A 21,117-nucleotide genomic window follows, 5' to 3' on the forward strand; every position below is an offset into this window, starting at 1 on the left:
ATCTTTAGAGATACTGTAACACAGAAATTTGCTGTCAAATCATCAAAGCATATAAATGCCATTATATCCAAGTCTTCCCTCCTTCTCAGAGAGCTGTTAGCAATCCAAGGAATTATCTTTCCACTTGTAAAATATTCTTAGCCTTAAAGAGAAGGCTGCTCCATGCTGACAGATTTCAGCTGAAGAATCTTAATGCAGTTTGCAAATAAAATCTCTCTGAATCCTTCAAGCAGTAACAAGGCTCCACTAGTCCCCTCTGAAATAAAATGTAGCAGTTATTTGGAAGCAAGATTAAAGAACCCTCACATTTTAGAATGTCAAGGGCAATAACTCAAAGCTACAGGCTTCATCTGAATGAATTTTATTTAGATAAACAGCATGTAATTACTGGAGGAGCCAGAATTATACAGGCCTGCTTTCACTGTGAAACATGTTTCTGGGGATGCAAAGATTTCTATTTTTTAAGTCACATTTAGAGCATTAAGCACAGGTGCCATGTGGGAGCCATCCTGTTTACCCCCGTTTGAGTTTAGTGCTGCACTCTAACCATGGCCAAGCACAGCTCACCAAAGCCACTGGGACTACTCACACACCTCAATTTGTGCATGTTTAAGTGCCAGGCTGGGCAGGGCCTTTAAGCTCTTTTTTGCCCTACAGCTAGATTGTTATTATTCTTTTTTACCAATAGGTAATTTCTCTTGTTGCTTCCCAGCAGATCAGCAACTTTTCACTGGCTGCAAAGAGGGCTGCAGTGACTCTGGAATGGAATTCTTGCTTTTCTCTCCATGAAAAGCCAAGATCAGCTCCCAGCCAATGAAGATATGAATTTTTCCAGCAGATTTTTTTTTTTTTTTAGCACAAAGAAAGCCAAACCAAAAAAGCAAAACCTAAAGGACTTTGTCTCCTAAACAACAGAGGAGGTGGCACTGAGAGTTTGGCAGAACTATCAGAGTGTGACATGGCAAACATTTCCCAGCAACAATTCAGCCCCAGATGGTGAATCCCAACTTATGGCTGCAAACCCAAAGTGAGAAAATAGTTCTATGGAGGCCAGACCACCTCTATGAGCCTTGAATGAAGAATTTAAGAACCTTGGGACAGAACCATTACCAGGCATTCTCCACCCAAATCCCTCTGCCAGTGCCCGTTTGTGCAGGATGCACTCACTCACTGGAGCTGGGAGATAAAAAATAGCTGGGAATCACAGAAATCTCCCATCTGCCAAACCCCTGGCATGGCAGTGCCAGCACAAAGCTGGAGATTCACAATGTTTACCCCTCACCAGGCTACAAGAGCCAGCTCCTGCAGCAGGCCTGGCTCTCTGTGTGCCTCTGCACCACGCTGCTCCCAGCATGTCTGGTGGAAGGAATACTAAATCTTTTAACAGTAGCACTGAAGCTGTATTTCTGAGTGTGCAAGCCTGTCCAAAAGCTGCAGATGTTTAAGCTATTTCCTCCTTGAGTTTGATGGAAATAATAAAAGGTTACTGTTGTCACAGCAAGGAGGTCTGCAGCTGGCCCAGTTTCCTTTCATTACTATCCAAAGTAAACAGATTAAATCAAACTGCTAGGATTACCAAAAGAGGTGCTTTTTTAGCATGGATTTCCCCCCACCACCCCCAAAATTCTTGTGCTCCCTCTCAGATTCCCAAGTATCTTGAATTTTCAGGACTGGTGTCTTGGAAGGGCTCTTTTACTGAAAACCCTTCATCTTCAACTCTTTGTGTCCCTTCTGCTCTTCGTGCAGTGACAGCAGAAGATGAGCCCTGCAGCACTTCCAGACTCCCAGCACGAAGCAGCAGCTGCTGGCACTGAAATGCTGGAGCCCACCTGGCACACAGGAGGCTGCAGGGCAGCAGAGCCCAGCCCTGTGACACTGACACAGGGCATTCCTACAAGGAAAGGGCAGCCTCGCCACAAACTGCATTTCCAGGGATGCCTCCTCTCCATGGATGGCTTCACAAGGTACAGGGAGCACAGCAGCTCCTCTCTCAGAAGCTCCTGAACTGCTACATCCTGCTGCTCAATAAACCCAGCCCTCACTGTTGCAGTGATCTCTTCACCTGCCTCCTAACACCACTGGCTTCCCCAAGGATGTTCTCTCATCTCACCACTGCACATCCAAGCCAACCTTCCAGTCATTAGGTATTGGAAAGCAAGCTCTGCCCAAAAACTGCATCAGAGGTGTCTCCCCAGGTTCCCAATCTCTCTCATTGAAAAAAGTCCACACAATACCAACTGTCCAAGCTGTATTTTAATGGAAAGAACAAAGCCTTCTTTTAAGCCATTCTGTTTCAGGACTTTGGCTGTGATGCTCTTGTGAAAACCTGGAGGGATGCAGTGCATCAGACTGTGCTTCTCCTGATCTCTCCAGGGGCATGGATTTGATTAGGTCCTGAGGCCCTGCTCACCCATCAGAATACACCTGTACATGGCTCATTTACAAGGCTGTAAATCCCCTAAATAAAAGAAGAGTACCAGCCTCAAGTAACTCACAACTGAACATTTAGAAAACATCCATCTGGTGTATAAAAAAATACAGGCTTTGATACTGGTGCCAATTAAAACAATTGCATTTACCATTCACCCTTTAATGTTTGCAGAGGGCTTTGGAAGCCCTGTGCTTGTACAAGCAGTTAGGTGTTGCCTGCTTTGCAGAGGTAATGGATAAAAAACACTGCAAAGATAAAAATCCCAGAAGTGATTTATCCGGAGTGAAAATCTAAAGCTGACACTTGAAAGTTCAAGGAGTTGCCTGGTGACTCCAGACAGTTTGCTTAGCTGACAGGGCAAAATATGAATTGCAACTGTTTGTAGAGGAGCTTCTTTGGGGATCTGAAAACCCAAATAGCTATTTCATCTCACTCAGACAGAAATCCTGTAGTTACATTTGGGCTGTTGCTGTACAGGCTGGAACAGAACCCAGCTCACTCTCACGTGGCAGGATTGTCTCTGCACTATTAACTGGAATAAAGATTCCTTTGGTTTCAGTGAAGTGAGCCAGAGCAAAGCATGGTCGTACTGGGAGCTTGAATGTTGCACAAAGGATCAAAACTGCACTAAATTAATTGCTGTGAAAACAAACTTTTCAAATCAATGGGAAGGGAAAAGCTGAGGCCCCACTGGAGATTCTGACAGAGGCTGCCAACTGAGAACTTCAAAGACTTACTTTGTCCGTATCACTTTTCTCCATCACAATCTCATCTGTCTCTGCCCCAGTTTCATCCTCCAGAAAGGGGTTGGTGGTGGGAGGTGGCACTTCTGGCTTCTTCTGCTGGAAAAGAGGAAGCTCTTCAGGGAACAGCCAGTTTTGTGCCCTCTGGCACATAGCTGCATCCACATTTTGCTTTCCTGAGCCCTTCAAAGCACTGCCCAGCAATTTGCCTTCTCCCAGCAGAGGTGATCAGATCCTGGCTCCCTCTCCATCCCTTAATGATGTCTGAATCCTCCTTAAAGTGTGACATTTTATCCAGTATGACATTTCCACTCTCCCAAACCACACTCCAAAGTGTGTGGTCTCCACTGGGATAACCCACAACAGCAGCTCCAAAACTCTGCCCTGCAATAAACCCCAAACTGCTGCTCCCACTGTTTGTGCCCCTCTCTGCACTCACCAGGCTGCTATTTATAACAGTGCCCTTCATTTTGGGTACAAAACATGGCAAATGACAGCCAGCATGTCACAGCCTCCAGACATGTCAGAAATGGGGAAACACAGGGTTTTTTGTCATTTGAAACCACACCCTCCCCTTCTGGTGTTCTCACTTGTAACAACCCAGCGAAGTCAATTTAAATAAAGCTGCAAATTTTGCTTGAAAATTTGTCAGAATAAATAAAGCCATATTCCTGAGAGATCTAAATTCAGCCAGGAGGAATTACAGAACTTCCACTTTTAATTAGCAGCACCCACAGCAAATGACCAGTGGGTCCAGCAGGCTTTCCTTGGAGGCTGAATTATCACATCCAGGCAGGCTTCAAGACACCAGGCTGGACAGAGAAGCCAACCTCAAACCAGTGGCTTCTGAGCCACACATGCTCTGTGCTGCCAGGGCATTTGGCTGGCAGAGCTCTGGGCTGAGATTCCAGGCAGGAAAAGCTCAAAGATGGCTCCAGAGATATTCCCTAAGTTTTTTCCCTTGGTTCTGCCTTTACAATCTACAAAAAGAGACAAAGCAGAAACTACCAATCCTTGGAAGTCAGGGTGACCCAATAATGTGGGATTGAAAGCTGGTACCATGTGGTGAATGTGTGGCACCCAGAAATGAGGAGAAAAGGAGAATTTTAGTTATGATGTGTCGCTGACATGTGGAGAACAAACATTACAAGGCAGTTACCACACCATAATCACTCTGTGGCTCTCCATAGCTATGTGGCTTCAAACAGCACAGGGCCCCAGGAGAACAAAAAAAAAAAAAAACCACACAAGCAATGTATTTTTTACTCTTTTGAGCCCTGTGCCATCTTCTCTACAGTCTACACAACTAAAAATCACTTTTCCAACTATGAGTCACATTGAGCAGAGTCACACTGAACACCCTGAGCAAGGGGAGGCTGCGGGTGACACCTTTTGTAGTCTCCACTACCTGAGCTGTAGGTAAGGGGGTTTCTTTCTCCTGAGCAAGCTGCTCAGGAGAAAAAGGAGTAAAGGAGAGCTCTTCAGAAATCCCCTTACCACTGAGCCATCAGCAAGAGTGCAGCCTGAGAAGCGCTTGGCCAGGAGCCCCTCGAAGTTGGTTGTTCTCTGAATTGCAAACAAAAGCAATTTCACCTCAATCTCCTTCGCCCTGGTGCGCATGATCTTAGAGAGCTCTGCCCTGCAAGAGAGAGGGGATATAGAGAAAAAACAAATGTGGTTTTCTAGAAAGGTCTGAAACCTAACACTGCAACACAGTCCATTCCCCAGAGAGACTTTCAACACAAAATTCAGGCGAATTCCTAAGAGGCTCTCTAACATAAAACTGCTTTGCAGATCCCATTTCAAACAACCACAGTTGTTCCGAGCTCTGTGGGTAACAGGACTGTCACTGTAGGACACAAGAAAACACAACGTGTACTGCAGCTATTGTAAAGATAAAAAAAAGGGAAGTTTCTTTTCTGACCCTAGCATTTATAGTTTTCCAAAGGTGACAGTGGATTGGAAGGTGAAAGTGCCACCTCTCCAATGACACTGGACAACCTACTAGTCCATCAAATTTCTCTGCCTCTGTGAAGGAATGTAAAAACACTAAGTTATTTACAGAAAGTGTATGAAAAAGTTTACTACAAGAATGTAAACTCAGAAAGCTTTAGAACATCTTAAAAAATCAGGGTGACACAGGACCCCATCTCTTAGCAGCCAGTTGGAAAAGCCCTGAGGATCCAACCTTGGGAAGCACAGTGGAACAAAGGCCATGGTGCTACTGGGACTCCACCTGGCACCTTCCTCTATTTCCCTCTCTCTGGCTGGCAAAGAGCCTGGTCTGAGGCACTCATACCACACTCAGCTCATGCTATTCCACTTGGCCTGAAACATTACTGATTTTTACCTCTGTTAGGCTGGAAATTGAGAAATTGAAGTGATGTGAAAATCATCGCTTTAGCGACACTTCTCAGGCTTTTCACTCCTTGCTTCACTCCTTGCAACCAGGGACAATTCCACAGAGACATTTGCACCCTGCCTTTAGACCCTGACCAGCGTGGCAGGAGCCACGGCAAGCTTTTATTTCCAGGGGAGGCAGCAGGAGCTGCGTGGGGCTCACCTGGTGACGTGGCAGAAGTCCACGGCGATGCGCTCCGTCATGCACCACTCGGCGGGGAACATGCGCCCGTACTTCTCCTCGTAATCCACCAGCTGCCTCTTGATCCAGGCGTAGCGCCGGTCAATCTTATCCAGCCAGGCCACCTGAACCCCAGGGACAAGGACTTTTTAGCACCACCAGCATCTTTAGCAGCAGCAGCTGCAAATATTCAGAGCTGTGCTGCTGCTGCAGCGCTGCTCTCTCTCCATCGGAGCCGGTTTTACGTCGATTAACATCCTCTGAATGCGCTGGGTATTAGGAAAAATTTCTTCACTGAAAGGGTTATCAAACACTGCAACAGGCTGCCCAGGGAATTGGCTGAGTCACCAGCCCAGGAGGGATTTAAAAGATGTGTGGATGTGGCACTTAGGGACAGGGTTTAGCAGTGGACTTGGCAAAGGCTGGAATCAAGGATCTGAAAGGTCTTTTCCAGCCGAAATGATTCTGGGATTCCGAGTGCTTAAACACAAGCCAGACTGAAAATCCTATCTTGTGTGAATTAAGAGAGCGAGTTCTGTTGAAAATGAGGATAACAGTACTCCTAAATCATGCAGAGATTATTGAAAATTCAATCCAATAATATTTCATTTGATCCCACCCTCTTTGTTTCAGACAGAGAGGTTAAAGACAACAGTGGGATCAGAGTGCAGCAATTCCTGGATTCTTACATTCAGCTCACATTTAAACTCCAACTAAAATTCTTACAAGCTGAGCAGGATGGGATTTTTTTCCCCTCAATAATTGTGTTTTCTGGTCAAAAGTAGAAAGATTAATCGAGAAAACTTTGATGGAAAAATGTTATTTAAACTTCAGCAGTTTAGCCTTTATTCTATGTCAAACACTTGAAACTGATAAAATATATTCTGAACTAAATGTGATTTTGGTTTGTGTGGGTTGCTTTTCTAAATTCAAGAAGGTTATGGCAAATTTTTAAAAAAGCTGTTAGCATGAGCACAGAAGTTTAAAAATTGTCTATAAAGATAATTAATTTCCTAGAAATCACTCCCCCTCAGCTTTCTAAGCATTTTGGGGTGTTTCTTGATTGTTTGGGGGGTAGTGGTGTTGAGTTTGCAATTATCAGAGATTAATTTTTCAACCCTTTTCAGGGCAGGAAATAAATCTAACATGAATTTATTTATTTTCTACGCGTGGGGAGCAAAACATTTCTAGTGATGATCTGAGAAACTGAGGTCTAAAGTGGGAAAATCCTGCTAGAGATAACACCAACTCCCAGCTCATCACCAACTCCAGATCACACCCATAATCAGTGTTTCCAAGCCCTTGGGATAAAAAATTTTCACCACAGGAACCTGTGGAAGAATGAATGCCAGCAGAGCAAAATGTGAAATCCAAATGGAGCTTGCTAAGCTTCCCTTACATCTTGATTTTCCTGGAAAAGGACCAGATACTCCGAGAGGTGCTGCTTAATGAATTTCTTGATGATTTCCTGTTTGATCCTGGGATCCAGGACGTTGGCTACCAGGCAGGCATCACGTAGGACATTGCTGGGTCCACCAGTCCTCTGTCAAAATAAACAGGAAGAAAATTATTTCAGGTTAAATAAGTTGAATGGGTGATCCTAAATGCATTCAGGTTTATCCTTTCCTATTATTCTCTTTTCTGCTGCTATTCTTTATTGCTGCATGGAAACTGAGCTGCTTCCATTTCACTGACCATGAAGTTGTTCCATGGTGAAGGTAGAACATTTAGAAACTTTTTTTTTAAAAAAAAAAGGCTGCTTTGGTGCTGTTTCTCACAGACACAGATTTGCCCTTCACCAACTGTTCCAAAGAGTTTCCTCATTTCTGTACTTGTCACTTGCATAAAGAAACCAGCAGAGTTGGTACTTTGAAAGACAGAACTGGTGTTTTCTTGAAAGTAAAATCAAATTCACACATACTCCCCTTACTGTTTGCAAATGTTTGGATGCACAATGCTGGGGAAGCACAGTTGGTGCCTTAGCCCCAGCCCAGATTTGTATCTGCTGAGTAAACCAGACACAAGCTTGGTGGTACCGTTTCAACAGCCAGCCTTTGCTTGGCTTCCTCTGAACAAAACACTGATTTTTGTGACAAACAAATAACCAGGGACTGGCTGAGACCCCAAGGAAACCCTATAGATGAATTATTGGGGCATTCCCTGCCTGGCTGCAGCCCTCTTGCAGGAGCTGTGTGCAGAGTGAAGGGTGGCACGTCCCCCCCACAATTGTGACAACAACAGTGGAAAGTCACCCTTTGCTTTCTAAAGAAACTCCTGAAACAGGCAGAGACCAAATCTAGAGGTAAAATAAGGCTAAATCCAACGATAATCACAGTGAACCCTTTTCAGTGACACTTTTCAATGGGAGGAAGAGGGAAAGTGAGAACTTTACCTTTGTACCTTGGGAAGGAAAGGCTTCCTCGAAGTCAGCCAGGATCTGCTGCCCCAACTCGTTCTGGGCTGCCTTCACCCTAAAAAGACACAGGAAGGGCTTTGGGGGTTCCTCAAAAACCTCCCTGCAAGGTGGCTGAAACACCAGCAGCTGCAGGAAGGTTTGTAAGGGATCAAAAGGGTGCTGAAGAGAAAACATCCACACTAAGAAGGTCTTTGTGTCAAAAGTGGGAGACTTTTTGCTCCCTGAATGACAACTCTCCACAGCACTGACCCCTCAGCTGCAGCAGAACATGGCCTGGATTCTCCTGCCCTACTGTTATTTAATATTTCAATAAGGGCTGGTTAATCAGCTGAGAAATCAGCTATTTGAAAGGCCTTTAATGCCAGTGTGATCTACATTGAAATTCATTTATGTTGACCACATTTCAACAGAAATATGTTCCTAACACGTAAAAAGCTTCACAATGTCTCAATCTTCACCATGAACCTTTCACAGTTCCAGGTGTACTGATCCATTTTTAAATGAATACAGCTGGCAGCAGTTTTATCCTATAAATTCTCAATGTCTTAGAGAAGCACAAAAGAGCAAAGGTATGAAATGGGAGTAGAATGAACCACAATCATGCTCTTTATTTGGCTGAGAGAATAAAGCTTCCAATTTCCAGAAATAAAAGTCAATACAGCTTAATTGATACTTCTAGGGAAATGGAAATGCCTACACACACTAGAAAGTGCCAAAGCAAACAGTGAGGCACTTCTATCCCTCTGCAGCCCTTGAATTCTTCCATCAGTTTTTATTATACTGGAAAGGCTTTCAGGTCTAAACTGATCACTCAAACAGTGGATTTTTCCACTGAGATTGATACTCCAGCAAGACTGGTGACATTTACTGTTGTGAAAATGTTTGTTCAGACTGTGGGGAGAAGACTTGGGAATTTTTTTCATGCTTGTTTAAGACTCCTCAACCTTATCAAGGAATGATCTGCTTCTTTAATCTTCCCATTCGAGTTCCATTAGTAGCAAAACCCTACAAGATGATCTGACAATGCTGGATTCTTTCATGGTGCCAAATGCAGAAAATTCTAGTCCTTCAAAACTGATGGCTGAAATATAACTTTATATCTGAGATTTAACTGGATGTATGACCTGCCTTCCTCAGGATTTATTTATGGGGATTTTGTTGAAAAAGCTTCTGCCTGCAGTGTCAAAAATAATTCTCACTTAAGCTCTCTGCTTCACAGGAATGTTCAGAGACTCCTCTACTCTTCCAGGTAAAGTCACTCAGTTAAGTGGGAAACAAAAGGAATTCACCAATATGTCGAAATAGGAGTGGGAAATTTAATCACTAAGGAGAAAGCCACAGCTACAGCTTTACTCCTGCTTAAATTCTACAAGAAAGAACTTGTAGCTCATGGGAGAAAGCATCACAAAAACAAACCTTTCATTCTCCAGGAAAAGAAGTGGAAAAAACAACAACAACAACAAAAAATATATTGAAAACAGACTGATTTTTTTATCTTTTAAATAATCCAGAAACAAGAAGTGTGTAGAATTAGGAGTCACAGAAATTAGTGAGTCTGTATGAACAACTGGAAGCTATTAGCAGTGATACTTCTTTCCTTGTGAGTGGCTGTGGGGACCTTTCTGTTTGACAACAGCTGCAGTGCAGCACAGTGGAGGCACTGAAAAGAGCAGCAGCCAGATTCCTAAAGACTCAACAAATTTAAAAGAGCCTCTGTCAAGCAGTTAAAAGCCCTGTCCACAAGCTTTGTTGTTTTAGGCTCTGATTCAGGAAAGTACTTAAGGATAATCTTAATGGGGATTCTCATATCCTTAAATTAAGAAACTTTCAGGAATGCCTTGCTCAAGTGGGATGTTAAAAATATGTATTTTTTAAAAATAGGTCCTGCATAAAAATCTCTCAAAAGCAAGCAGGAAGAACCAAGTTCGATTTTTTTTTTTCCTTCATATTTTCTAAGAGAGGGACAGGGCAGAGCTATCCAAGCGGACAAAAGTTTAGGTGTGAGCAAGGACAGGGAGCCCCAGTGCCCTCCCAGTAAAAACCACTTTGGTATAACCACACACACAGAAACACTGAATTATTTTCACTATTATACCACACACCCAGGAGCAAGAAAACCTTTCTGCCACCTCTTTAGAGCTCAGCTGCTTTAGGCAGAGGACAAGGGGGGCACTTGCTTTAGCCACTGGAAATTATTGCCCCCGTGGAAAGCTGTCAGCTTCGCAGTAATTCAGAATATTCTCCATGCAGTGGAAACTGCAGCCATAAAAGCCTGGACATTCGGCCTGAAGGACTCCCCTGCACATGCCTGAGGGTGTGTGTGGAACCACTTCACCAGGTGAATTGGCTCAGCAAGCCCAGAAAAGAGATTTAGGATCTCTCAGAGCCTCAAGTGGCTTTGATAAGGGTCTCTTTCCCTGGGTAAATTCCCCTAGAAATGTACTGGGATATCCCAGCAGCCATCCCACACAGCAGGGAATTAATTGTCTTTTCCTGGGGCTGCCAAACCCTCTGGTTATCCAACTATTAATAATTTCTGTTTATCTGACTTCTGTTTTATTATTACTGGCTTTTGTTCTCCATTTCCCCTGCCTTTAAAAAATAAAAACAAGAAAACCCACCGCTATGTTTCAAATGACATTCAATTACTAGAAACCACAATTCCTTTAGCCAAAGCTACCAGAAATCTTAAACCACGCCTGGCAGCTTGCTGAGATAAAAAGAGGCTGAGCCAGCCTGTTTTCCTGTGGCAAACTGATAATTATCTTTCTCCTAAATACTTTCCAGGCTTTTTTCCACTATTTGCTAGGCCTGCAAGACCATTTTTCTGGGTGGGTTTGGGACCACTAATTGTACCTCCCTCCAAAGATGGAAAACAGCAAAGGAGTGAGAGATAAGAAAATATTCCTGTTTACTACAACAACTATCAATGCACTGCATTAGAAATTGCTTTAGGAACGCTCTTAGGAAAATATTTACATTTGGCTTTGAGCTGTAACATTTTTACATCAATACTCAACAGGATCAGCACAAGAAGCCAACTAATTGAGAGTTCAGTCCAGGTTTCCAATGAATCCTTACAGTGGGATTTTGGCTTGGTTATTTTCAAAGGGACAGAACAGGTGGAAAACAACATTAAAAACACATCATTACTTCTCACAGCATCCAGGAGCAGCAACCTAAATTGAATACCCCATGACAAAGAGCACATCTAACACCACCAAGCAGGCACTTCTCCTTCCCATGGTTTCCCATTCATACTTGGCTTCACTCCATTCACACCATGAAAAAAGAGGCTTTTTATTTCAGAAAGCAACAGAATCTCCTCCTTTAGCAGTGCATATAATGGGCTTATTGTATATAACAGACATTGCTTACTGTCACAGGTCTGTGCCAACATCTACTAAAGCATTTCTTGCCTTCCCAAACATCCTAGAGGCTTCACTTCTACCATTAGAACAAATCCATGAGATACCAAACCCCAGCAATTTCACAGTCTAAAAATATCCCTGCAAGAAGCCAGGCAAACTTCCTCTGATGGTTCATGAATCACAAAACGATTTCCAAGCAAAAGAGAGAGAAAAGTCAACTCCAAACCAGGCCCTAACACACAGCCACGGAGTGAAACTCCAAAAGCAGAATGATGGTGCCATGGACCTCCCTGCAGGAATTTTCTGCCTGGATGTGGAGCAGTAAAGAGCTCCCAGCAGCACCCCAGAGCTGCTCCTCTCACCCCACAAGCAGCCTCCTCTATCACTACCAGATGGTGCAGCTCTCCCTGTATAAACACTGGAAGGAAAACCCTGCCGAGGCAATTCTAAAAATAGGAGGAACAGACTTTCTTGAGCTTTTCAGATCCTTATCTTGAAGGGAGAATAAAACAAAAGAAGTTTTTTCCTCCATGTCCTTGCCAGTCTGCTGGCGTGACTCAAAACCACCCTGCCTTTTAGCAGGAGCCTGAACTGGTTTCTGTAACAATCAGCAACTACAAAAGTATTAAATAATCATCCACCAGAAAGGGAAAACCAGCCAGAATTCTAGAGCAAGGCTTAAATTAATATTTGGCCTTAAAATGGCCAAGGACAGCAGGTTTCTGCCCAAAGGGCATTACCACTGCAAGCAATCTCTCTGAGCACAAGGCTGGAATAGACAACAGACTCAACTCAGAAAAGAACTGACATATGTTTACATTTCCTTGATGTTCATGTTCATTTAAGCAAATGCTTATGGTCAAATGCTTTGTTAAACAAGACCCCATCCCTACTCTGGATTTAGAGTGGATTTTTCTTCTGCTCTGCTTCATGGATTCCATCTGTGTTTTCTGGAAGAGGTGTCTATATCATAAAGAAAGTCTAACAGATTTACATGAAAACATTACAAACAAATCATTCAAACTCTGTTTCCATCACTAAACAACACAGGGAGCCAGCTGCTGTCTTAGCAAAGGGAGTTGCCAAAAAAAAAAATTAATGACTGTGCCTGGAAGACTCCTTTGAGTACCTCAGTAATGAGCAAAGTCACCTCAGGCAGGGACAGCAATGTCCCCTAGAATAGGAAGGACCTTGTTCCCTCCACTTCCAGCTGTCACATCCCAAAGGAAGCCAAGACTGAGGAGAAATGGTGGCTTAGTGACCACTGAGCCCTCACCTGCTACTGCTGAGGGTGGTGGGGACTTCCACCAAAACTCACCAAATTAGTGTAGCTCCACTTCAGAAAATCAAAGGTGTACAAAGGCCAGCAGAAGATTGGCTATAAACCTCAAATCTCAGCAGAATTGGGCAATGGCAGCAGGTTTTGGCAGAAGAAACTGGAGGTGCTCAGAATAACTAAGTTTGGCAACACAGAAGGAGGAATCCTGCCTGTCCAAGCCCTGGGGCTCTGCAGGCTGGCAGCAGCTCAGCAGCAGTGATGCTCCTGGTGAGGCACAAAGGGGCCCAGACATCACCATGTGCATGAACAGATTTGTGCCTCGTGCCAGCCTGCTGAGCTCCATCACTGAGCTGAACAGAGCAGGAGAAAGCATCACCCCAGGGCTCACCACAAACACCTGCACGTGAGCATCACACAGAACAACCTGCACTTCCACAGGCTCCTCCAGGTGAGGAAATGAAAAGCCAGTCAGTAAAAAGCACAGAGCCAGTTACAGCCACACTAATTACTGCTGTTGAACAGAATGGGCTGCTCCAGATTGGAGCAAGCTCTGTCCAGTTTTAACCTGTTTGTTTTGGCTGTAAAGAAGCTCCAAGGACCATATCCAGGCTTCACATCCCTGAGACTCTGAACCTGCCTAAGACATTTCCTAGCTTTCCTCCCCAGCAGGAAAGGAAGTGCTCAGGGTTTGGACCTTTTACCTTTCAGAGAGCTGTCGAATCTGAGGGATCCCCATGTATTTGTTGAAGTGCTCCAACACATTCACGACACCTTGGAGAAGGTTGGCAACTTCCCCATATTGTCTCCTCCTGGTCATAGCCCTGCAGAGGAAATTAAAGATTTACAAAGGCAGATTCAATGAAAATCCTGGGTGGTAATGCCACAGGTTACTTCATCCCCACTGGGTCACGCTGGTCCCTACTGACATTTATTTTTCTAAAATACACAGCTCTTCATTAACATTCCAACTCAACATTAAAATTTCACTTAAGCGATGCTAAAATAAACCAATCTGGCACACATCTAACAATGCCTCAAAAAAAAAAAAAAGCCATAAATGTCAAAAGCAACACTTGGCAAGGAACATGTAAACTACTGAATGCATCCGCTTCCCAGTATGGGTCCGGAGGCAGTAAATGTTATTTCACTGTAATGACCTGAGTGAAGCCATTCGTCATCACACACAAAGTGTGAGTTAAAGCTTCTCTGGAGGAGAACGATGCTGAAAAGCCATTAGCCTTGACTTCTCTGTTAATAACTTTCACAGGGAACTGACAGGGAAAAAAAAAAAAAAAAGAAATTCAAGTTAATTTATTTTTATATCATCCTTTAGGATCATTCCAGTGGAGACAGCAGGCTAAGTAAAATTTAATTCTCAGCACTTCACGACCCGGCGTTCGTGCAGGATTTGCTACAAACCAAGAACAGGCTGTGCAACTTCACAGATGCAACATGTAAAAAAAGTGTATTTTCCTAGATTGTGTGTTCCTCAAGCATATTAAAAAAACAAAAAAGGATTATTAGATATATTTAACCCCTAATTTACACACAGTACAAGCTGCAAGGTTTCCTCGAAGACATGCTAGAATGAAAATTAGAGTAGACTTTTACCAAAACTCATTGCAATTTTAGATACAAGAGCGACAAAAATCCTCCCAAATTCCCAAAAGCACATCCCTAATGAGGATTCCTAACAGGCTGTCCTACTCCTTGAAGCCAGACTCGTTCCTTATCACCAAGGAACAACAGAGCAATCCAAGCAATCAATGCTGCAAATTATTAAACACAACAACACAGGCTGGGGGTCACTCAGAGCAACACGGAAAGGATCTGGCAGACCTGGAAGCAAAATTCCCTCCAAAAAACCAGGCAGGCTGTGACAGACCCATAGAGAACACTGCACAAACTTCACACCAAGTAACACCAAGAGCTCCCCACTTACTCCAGAGAATCCACCCCCCCTGCCAGCATGTGGAGGTGGTTGAGGGTGGTGATGGAGGTGGTCAGGTGGCGCTTGGCATGATCCAGCTGCTTGATATCCCTGGTGATTTCCTTCACCTGGTGAATGAAAAAAGGATTCTGCTTGAATATCAAGGCCCAGCAATGGAATTTTCAGGAGATAAGAAGCCACTCTCTCCTCTTTGGGGCTGTAGAGGTGTCAGCTCAGCAGCACTCTGAACATTACAGGTTCAGCACAGGCTCAGTAGGAAATTACCAACCAGCCAGGACCAAGGACAAAAATGTTACTGACAGGAAAAGTCAGTGTCCCCTCCCTTTCAAAGGCCAGAGAGAAAGTGCTGCTCACCATTTGTTCAGATTTTTCAGCCTTGTCTTTAATATCCTTAATTTTACCAAAGAGCTGTTGAATGGCTTTCTGGGCTTCTTCCAGGGCCTGGAAAAGAAACAAGGTCAGAGTGGAAAGAAAATCTGCATTCAGTTTTCACCTTTCTAAGAAATACACAATAGCTCTTAACAGTCCCTGGGGCTGGGGCACTGGAGGGGAGCAGCTTTCTTACAAAGAAAATACCAGCAGCACAACAAAAGTCAATGTACCACGTTGGAATATTGAACCTGAGTGGGCCAGGGTTTCAGTATCCATTTTACAACAATGCTTTGGCAAAATTTCATCAAGATATTTTATGAAAACAGCTCTTTAAGGTTACTAGAATATATTTTGACATACTAAGTGTGGGAAAATAGGTAGAACTTACTCCTGATCAACATGTATTTAGAGCAGAAAAATTAAACCTCCACAAGACCTCTATGCCCATCATTAATTATAAATAAAAAAGACACATATAGAACACTGAGTGCTTGCCCAAACCCCTTGCTGAATTAGGAGGACATTATCCTGGTGGAAAACATGATGCTGATTCCTTTGGAATGGGCAGCTCAGCCTCCCACACACCTGCAGGAGGAATGGCTCTTTCTAAGCACAGGTAAAGAGGTGGAGCCCAGGAAATGGCTCTCACCTGGATTTTAGTGCTATTTCCTTGGGGCACCTGGTCCCTTTTATACACCCATGGCACAGCCTGACCTCACACAAGCAGTGAACCACACGTGGATGCAGTGAACGAAGCCACATGTCCAAAATCACATGTCCAAAATCTGCCTTCTGAAGTAATTCTACACGTTCTGCCTTCCCAGCCTGATAACATTTCCAGCTCCAGCTCCACTTTGTTCCCTGCTGTTCAGTGGGCTTCTATCCCTCTGGTTTTATATCCAGTCCCATGACCAAGGTTACAGCACAAGCTACAAGTTCCTTCAGCAAATAAATTTAACACATCTTCATTTGGAAATGGATGAGGAAACTATCTGCCAGGAGTTTTTGCTGGAATATAGCTGGGTTATAATAAAAGAATAAAAGCTGGAGATGGTTTATAATTCATTTTCCAGAGTTGGGGGGGGGGGAGGAAAAGTCTCCTCTGAAAAATCTTCTGAATCATATGGAAGTTAACACTTTATGGATTGGTGTCACAGATGTTCACTGAGGGACATGAACACACAAAAATGTTCTGCAGGGTGGCTGAACAGTCCCCAGCAGCCTCTCCAATTCTTTTGAGAATTAAATTTTCTCCTCCATTTAAAGGCTTGTGGATTAACTGCAAAGCAAAGAAGCAAAGAATGCTCTTTTCAACATATTTAGCTCTGTCTCTGTACTCAGGCCTGCAGTACATTACTCTGTAACGTAATTAATAAGTGGTTATTAAGCAAGCAGCAACTGTCTTGCATGGTCTGAGCTTTGCATATGTCTGTATAAAATTCAAGATTCAGCCTGAAATTCTTTACAGATCCCAATTGCTGTTTCCCTTTGCTTCAGCACTAACAGCAAATGCTGATTTTTCTGCACAGTCCCAGGAATTCAGAGCTTCTTCAAAAGAACCTATTTCTCTAATGGTGATATTTAATAATTGTAATAAAAACCAGCCTTTACAGGAAAGTGGGTGAAGAACAAATTCCTGCTGCTCAGTGGAAAGCAGCACACGCAGGGTGGGCAAAATCCTCACCTAAAAACTGCTCCTGGAACACTGAGCAGAGAAAAATGGGATTCTGTCCCTGAGCACTTAAAACTGCCAAAAATAAGGCAAACTGGTGTCATCACCTGGTCCTGACACTTTCACCTCCTTAAAAACTCTGGAAAAACACAAATGAGACAATGTGTGCTCTGCTCCATCTGATGAATTAAGGAATTGTGGTCTCCTGCTGTGAGAAATGTGGCTGGGACAGAGGGAGAGACCAAACAGCAGCTGCTCTTCTGTTCCAGTCCTGCAGCTCATCCCTCAGAGAAAACATTTCCATAACTGCTAAAAAATAAAAAAAAACCCACACAGGGAACTCAACTGCAAACTTGAGTAAATCAGAATTGCTCATAAACACTTGTTTCATTCCTTAAAACCTTCTTCCAAATATTTGCTTAGCCATTAAGACATAAATCTTTTATCTATTCTCCTAAAAAAGAGCTGCATATTCCTTACATGACTCAGAACACACCAATTCATGATGTAATCTATATATATTTATATAATGAATATATCATTTGTATAATTTACATGTAGAGGTGAAAACATTTTTTGAAACATTTGCTGAAAGTAACACTATGTGAAAATCTATTTTTTTTTTTAAGTCAGGAGGGCCTTGTCAGACAGATCTGGTGTGAAATTCAGAACTGGATAAAAAAATGTTATTTCATGCACATGTACAATCGAAAAAAAGAAAAAAACAGAAGACAGTTCAAAGAACTCAATGAAACTTTTTTTGCTCTAAACTCTAACCATAGCATCTGAGAGTAAAATACTGTGTATAGAGGAAACAACAAAACCAATAATGAAAGAAAACCATCACCTTACCAGTCATTATAAAGACAAAGTAAAGCAAATAAAAAAACAAAGGAAAAACAAATTTCAAATATAAGAAAACACCTCATATTTAATAAACAGTGTTATTAGGGGATAAGACACCAACATCTAGGGCATGAAAGTAGGTCTAATTGCTCAAGCTGTAATATAGAAGTTTATTAATGGAACTAATGACTGTTCTTTCAGCTGTAAAAAGAGAGGGGAAAACACAGCCACGCTGAAGGAAAAAATGCATTTCCCTTCACACTCTGCCCCTGCTACAACGGTGAATCATGAATTTTAAAAGCATTTTCTTACTGCTTTTGTTACAATTTTATTAATAGGTTTCTTTTGGACAGAAATTCTAGGGAAAAACAGTATCAAGAGGATAGGAATTGCTTTTATTCCAGTCTGTCTGGTTCCCATGCTGGATGACAGGCAGTGATCTCCCAGCTGTGGCCTGGCACTGGGGTCACCTTGCGTTACTAATTTATTGGTTTCCTCATCAGAGCAACTGGGAAACATGGAAATGCACACACCCCAAACAGCAACCAGGAGTGAAGTTATTGCACTTCCTTTCCTCCATCAGCAGTTCATCCCGGGGGCAGAGGACCACGAATAAATAAAGATAATCTGTTGTGGTTATACGAAACAAGGATGTTGAAACGAAGGTTGTGATGTACTGGGAAAACACCATATGACTCTAATCAACAACTGAGCCTGCAAGCTACAATTAACCCATCAGCATTATTTATTCAGTTTGATGCAACCTCTGAGTGCCAGCACCAGCTGAGAAACACGGTGTGGATGGAGAGGGCTCAGGAGGCAGAGCCAGCAGCATCCGAGGCTTTCTCCCTAACATTTGACCCCATGTGGCAGGCACATTCTTCTCTCTCTCAGGATTTTTTCATAGAGGAGCACAGAGGAAAGAAAAAGAAAACAATTTCTATTTCTGCTCCTTGTTTTTCCCACGTGGAATGTGTGTGGAGAATTGTTTACCTGGGGTGATGCTTGGTTGGATTCTGGTGAGGATTGTTTGAGCCTGATGGCCAATCCAACCCACCTGGGGCTGGGCTCTCAGAGAGGGTCACGAGTTGTTAGATATGGTAGTTAGAAAAAGTAGGTTTGTAGTTTTATCTCCTTTAAATAGTATATTAATGCATTATAGTATAGTTATAATAAAGAAATCATTCAGCCTGGAGTCAGACATCAGCATTTCTTCCCTCCGGGTTCACCTGCATTTACAATAACCCTGGGCTTCCCAACTGCTCTGACAAGTGTAAATTTAGCACAGAGGGCAGAACCAGCCAGGGGGGGAAAGGCTCCAGGCACAGAGTGCTTGGTACAAGGCTCCAGCCACGGATCACATTCCTCCTCCTGTGGTTTAGTGTGTCAGGCATGTCCTGGATGCAGGAGGGAAGGAGGGGATGTGGCATGTCCTGCTTCCAGGGCTGCCCTGCAGAAGTGAGATCCCAAAGCAATTCATGCAGAGGAAAACACAAGGGTGTTAAACTCCCCAGTTTAAGGCCACTGTGTGTTTTCAGCCATGCCTGGCTTTCACTCAGTATTTATGCAGTGGGAGCTCCTGTGTTCACAGCAGAAAGCTGAGACATCACACACACGGGGTGGAAAACAGCTCCAGCTCACAGCCTGAGCTCAGGTAAGCTGGGCAGGCAGTGAGCAGCTCTGCTGTTTGCCAAATTCTCCAGAGCTGGAGGGAAAAACACAGCCCATGAATCAGCCACAGCTCTGCAACCTCCTTCACCTTGAGATGCGACAGCAAAAGACTCCAAAGGCACCGGTGTAGAACAATAGGGAGCAGAGGTAAGCCATGAATCACTGAGAGACTGCCTAAAAAATTGCTTTCCTTGGCATTGTCCCAAGCAACTCCTAAGGTCAGACCACACATCATTCCATGTGTCACCTTTTCACACGAGATCTTCCAAGCAGCAGAAGGAGGGAAGAAAATAACCCAAGCAAGAGGTGGGACCAGACTGTGGCTTGTTTGTTAAATTTGGAAGTGATGCATTCTTTAAAAGGTTATGTTCCACTGACTTACAGTACTAGGCTGACATTCATACACACTAAAACAGTGTTAGCAACAATTATTCCAGCCAACAAAAACCAGCCCAGTGAATTAGAGTCAGTCTCTCCAAATCCCTGCAGTGCTGCAGATGGACACAGCCTCCTCCTCCCCTTCCAGCCCAGGTACAGAGCTGTCACATCACCCCATCAACCGGCAGCTCATTAGTGGGTGTGTTAATTTCTAAATACCTCTTTATGCATCCCATCGGGAATCTTGTGCAAGAAAATACTTCAGTACCAGGAAATATGCAAATAGGAATTAAGAGGCCTGTGTGTTACTAGAAAATGTCATTGAAGTGGGAGAAAAAGCAAATTTTCAGATGAGGTTTCCTTGCTTGAGGAATAACTGAACTAACACTGGCTTTTTTTCCCCCTAGTAATGGTTAAAATACCTCCATGGTTTCTATTTGCTTGCTGGTGTTGTGCTAGATACATGTTATTTTTATTTGATTCTAGCCAATATATAGTTCAATTGAATGTTGTTATTCACATCAGAAAGCTGCCCTCTACCAAGTGTTTTATAGACACTTGACATCTGCCAAATTCACAGCATCCAAATGTATTTTTAATGTTACAAATAGGGCTGTGGTCATGATGCTGAGAATTTAATGCTCCTGGCCTAGTCCCTGCTCTTGAAAACCAAGTGTTAATGCTTCTTTCATTTGCTGCCACACTTCCAGCCCAGATCAATGAAAATCTAGACCACGACTAAAAATAAAGTTCCCATCCCCAATTCTCTGAGGAGCCTCAGCTGTGGAGATTTCAAAGAAACCCTCTCACACTGGAACCAGCCTCACATTTTCTGCTGCTGAAACCTCATACAAACGAGTCCCTCCAGATTGGGGAAGGGTGGAAATTTACTTTGATTCTCAGACTGATTTCATTTTAGAGAAAAGCATCACGTTTTACAGCCAGGGCTAAACCACTGCAGCTGAAGCCTGGGCTTGTCTCACACAGGACAGCGCCGGCTGATTTCCCTGAGCAGACAAACCTGAAGGGCTCATCACCCTGGGGCTTGATTTTAGCAGAATCCTACCCTGGGAGTTCAGCAAATAGTACATAACTACTACAATTGTCACTGAAGAAGGGAGTTTTGTGTTATCAGCTCCAATCCCAACCACTCAGGCTGCACAGGACACTTTATATCAGCAGATTACATCCAACACTGCACGAAGCTCAAAATTGCTGGAACTGCCCCTTCACTTAACCCCAAATCGTGCTTAGAAATCAAACCCCACGTTCTCAACAGCTGCACAAACACTGACAGACACACGGGGTGAAGTGACAGGTGATTTCCAGGTAGTTCTGGTCAAAACCTTGCAGCTTAACTCCTGAACTGCTCCCCTGGGCTGGTCCAGCACCTCTCTGAGCTGCCA

General features: G+C 43.4%; 1 protein-coding gene across 5 annotated transcripts in view; it reads right to left on the bottom strand.

Moving 5' to 3' along the window:
* The window catches only part of VPS53 (VPS53 subunit of GARP complex), a 63,318-nt gene that overhangs the window by 29,632 nt on the left and 12,569 nt on the right, over positions 1-21,117 (bottom strand). For 2 of the 5 annotated variants that reach the window (XR_014949544.1, XM_021524902.3), the window contains exons 5-12: positions 15,127-15,213; positions 14,764-14,879; positions 13,523-13,642; positions 8,148-8,226; positions 7,155-7,298; positions 5,738-5,880; positions 4,672-4,813; positions 3,169-3,270 (exon numbers count right to left, since the gene is read on the bottom strand). Coding sequence is in view for 3 of the 5 variants with exons in the window: in XM_021524902.3 (XP_021380577.3) it covers positions 3,169-3,270; positions 4,672-4,813; positions 5,738-5,880; positions 7,155-7,298; positions 8,148-8,226; positions 13,523-13,642; positions 14,764-14,879; positions 15,127-15,213 (933 nt within the window). In the remaining 2 variants the exon portion in view is untranslated. Of the gene's footprint in view, positions 1-3,168; positions 3,274-4,671; positions 4,814-5,737; positions 5,881-7,154; positions 7,299-8,147; positions 8,227-13,522; positions 13,643-14,763; positions 14,880-15,126; positions 15,214-15,532; positions 15,555-21,117 lie in introns of those variants that run through there. The other 3 variants (XR_014949543.1, XM_021524901.3, XM_085557266.1) reach the window with 2 other exon arrangements.

This window comes from Lonchura striata, chromosome 19, assembly GCF_050655825.1.
Source record: "Lonchura striata isolate lonStrDom1 chromosome 19, ASM5065582v1, whole genome shotgun sequence".
Taxonomy (NCBI): Eukaryota; Metazoa; Chordata; class Aves; order Passeriformes; family Estrildidae; genus Lonchura; species Lonchura striata.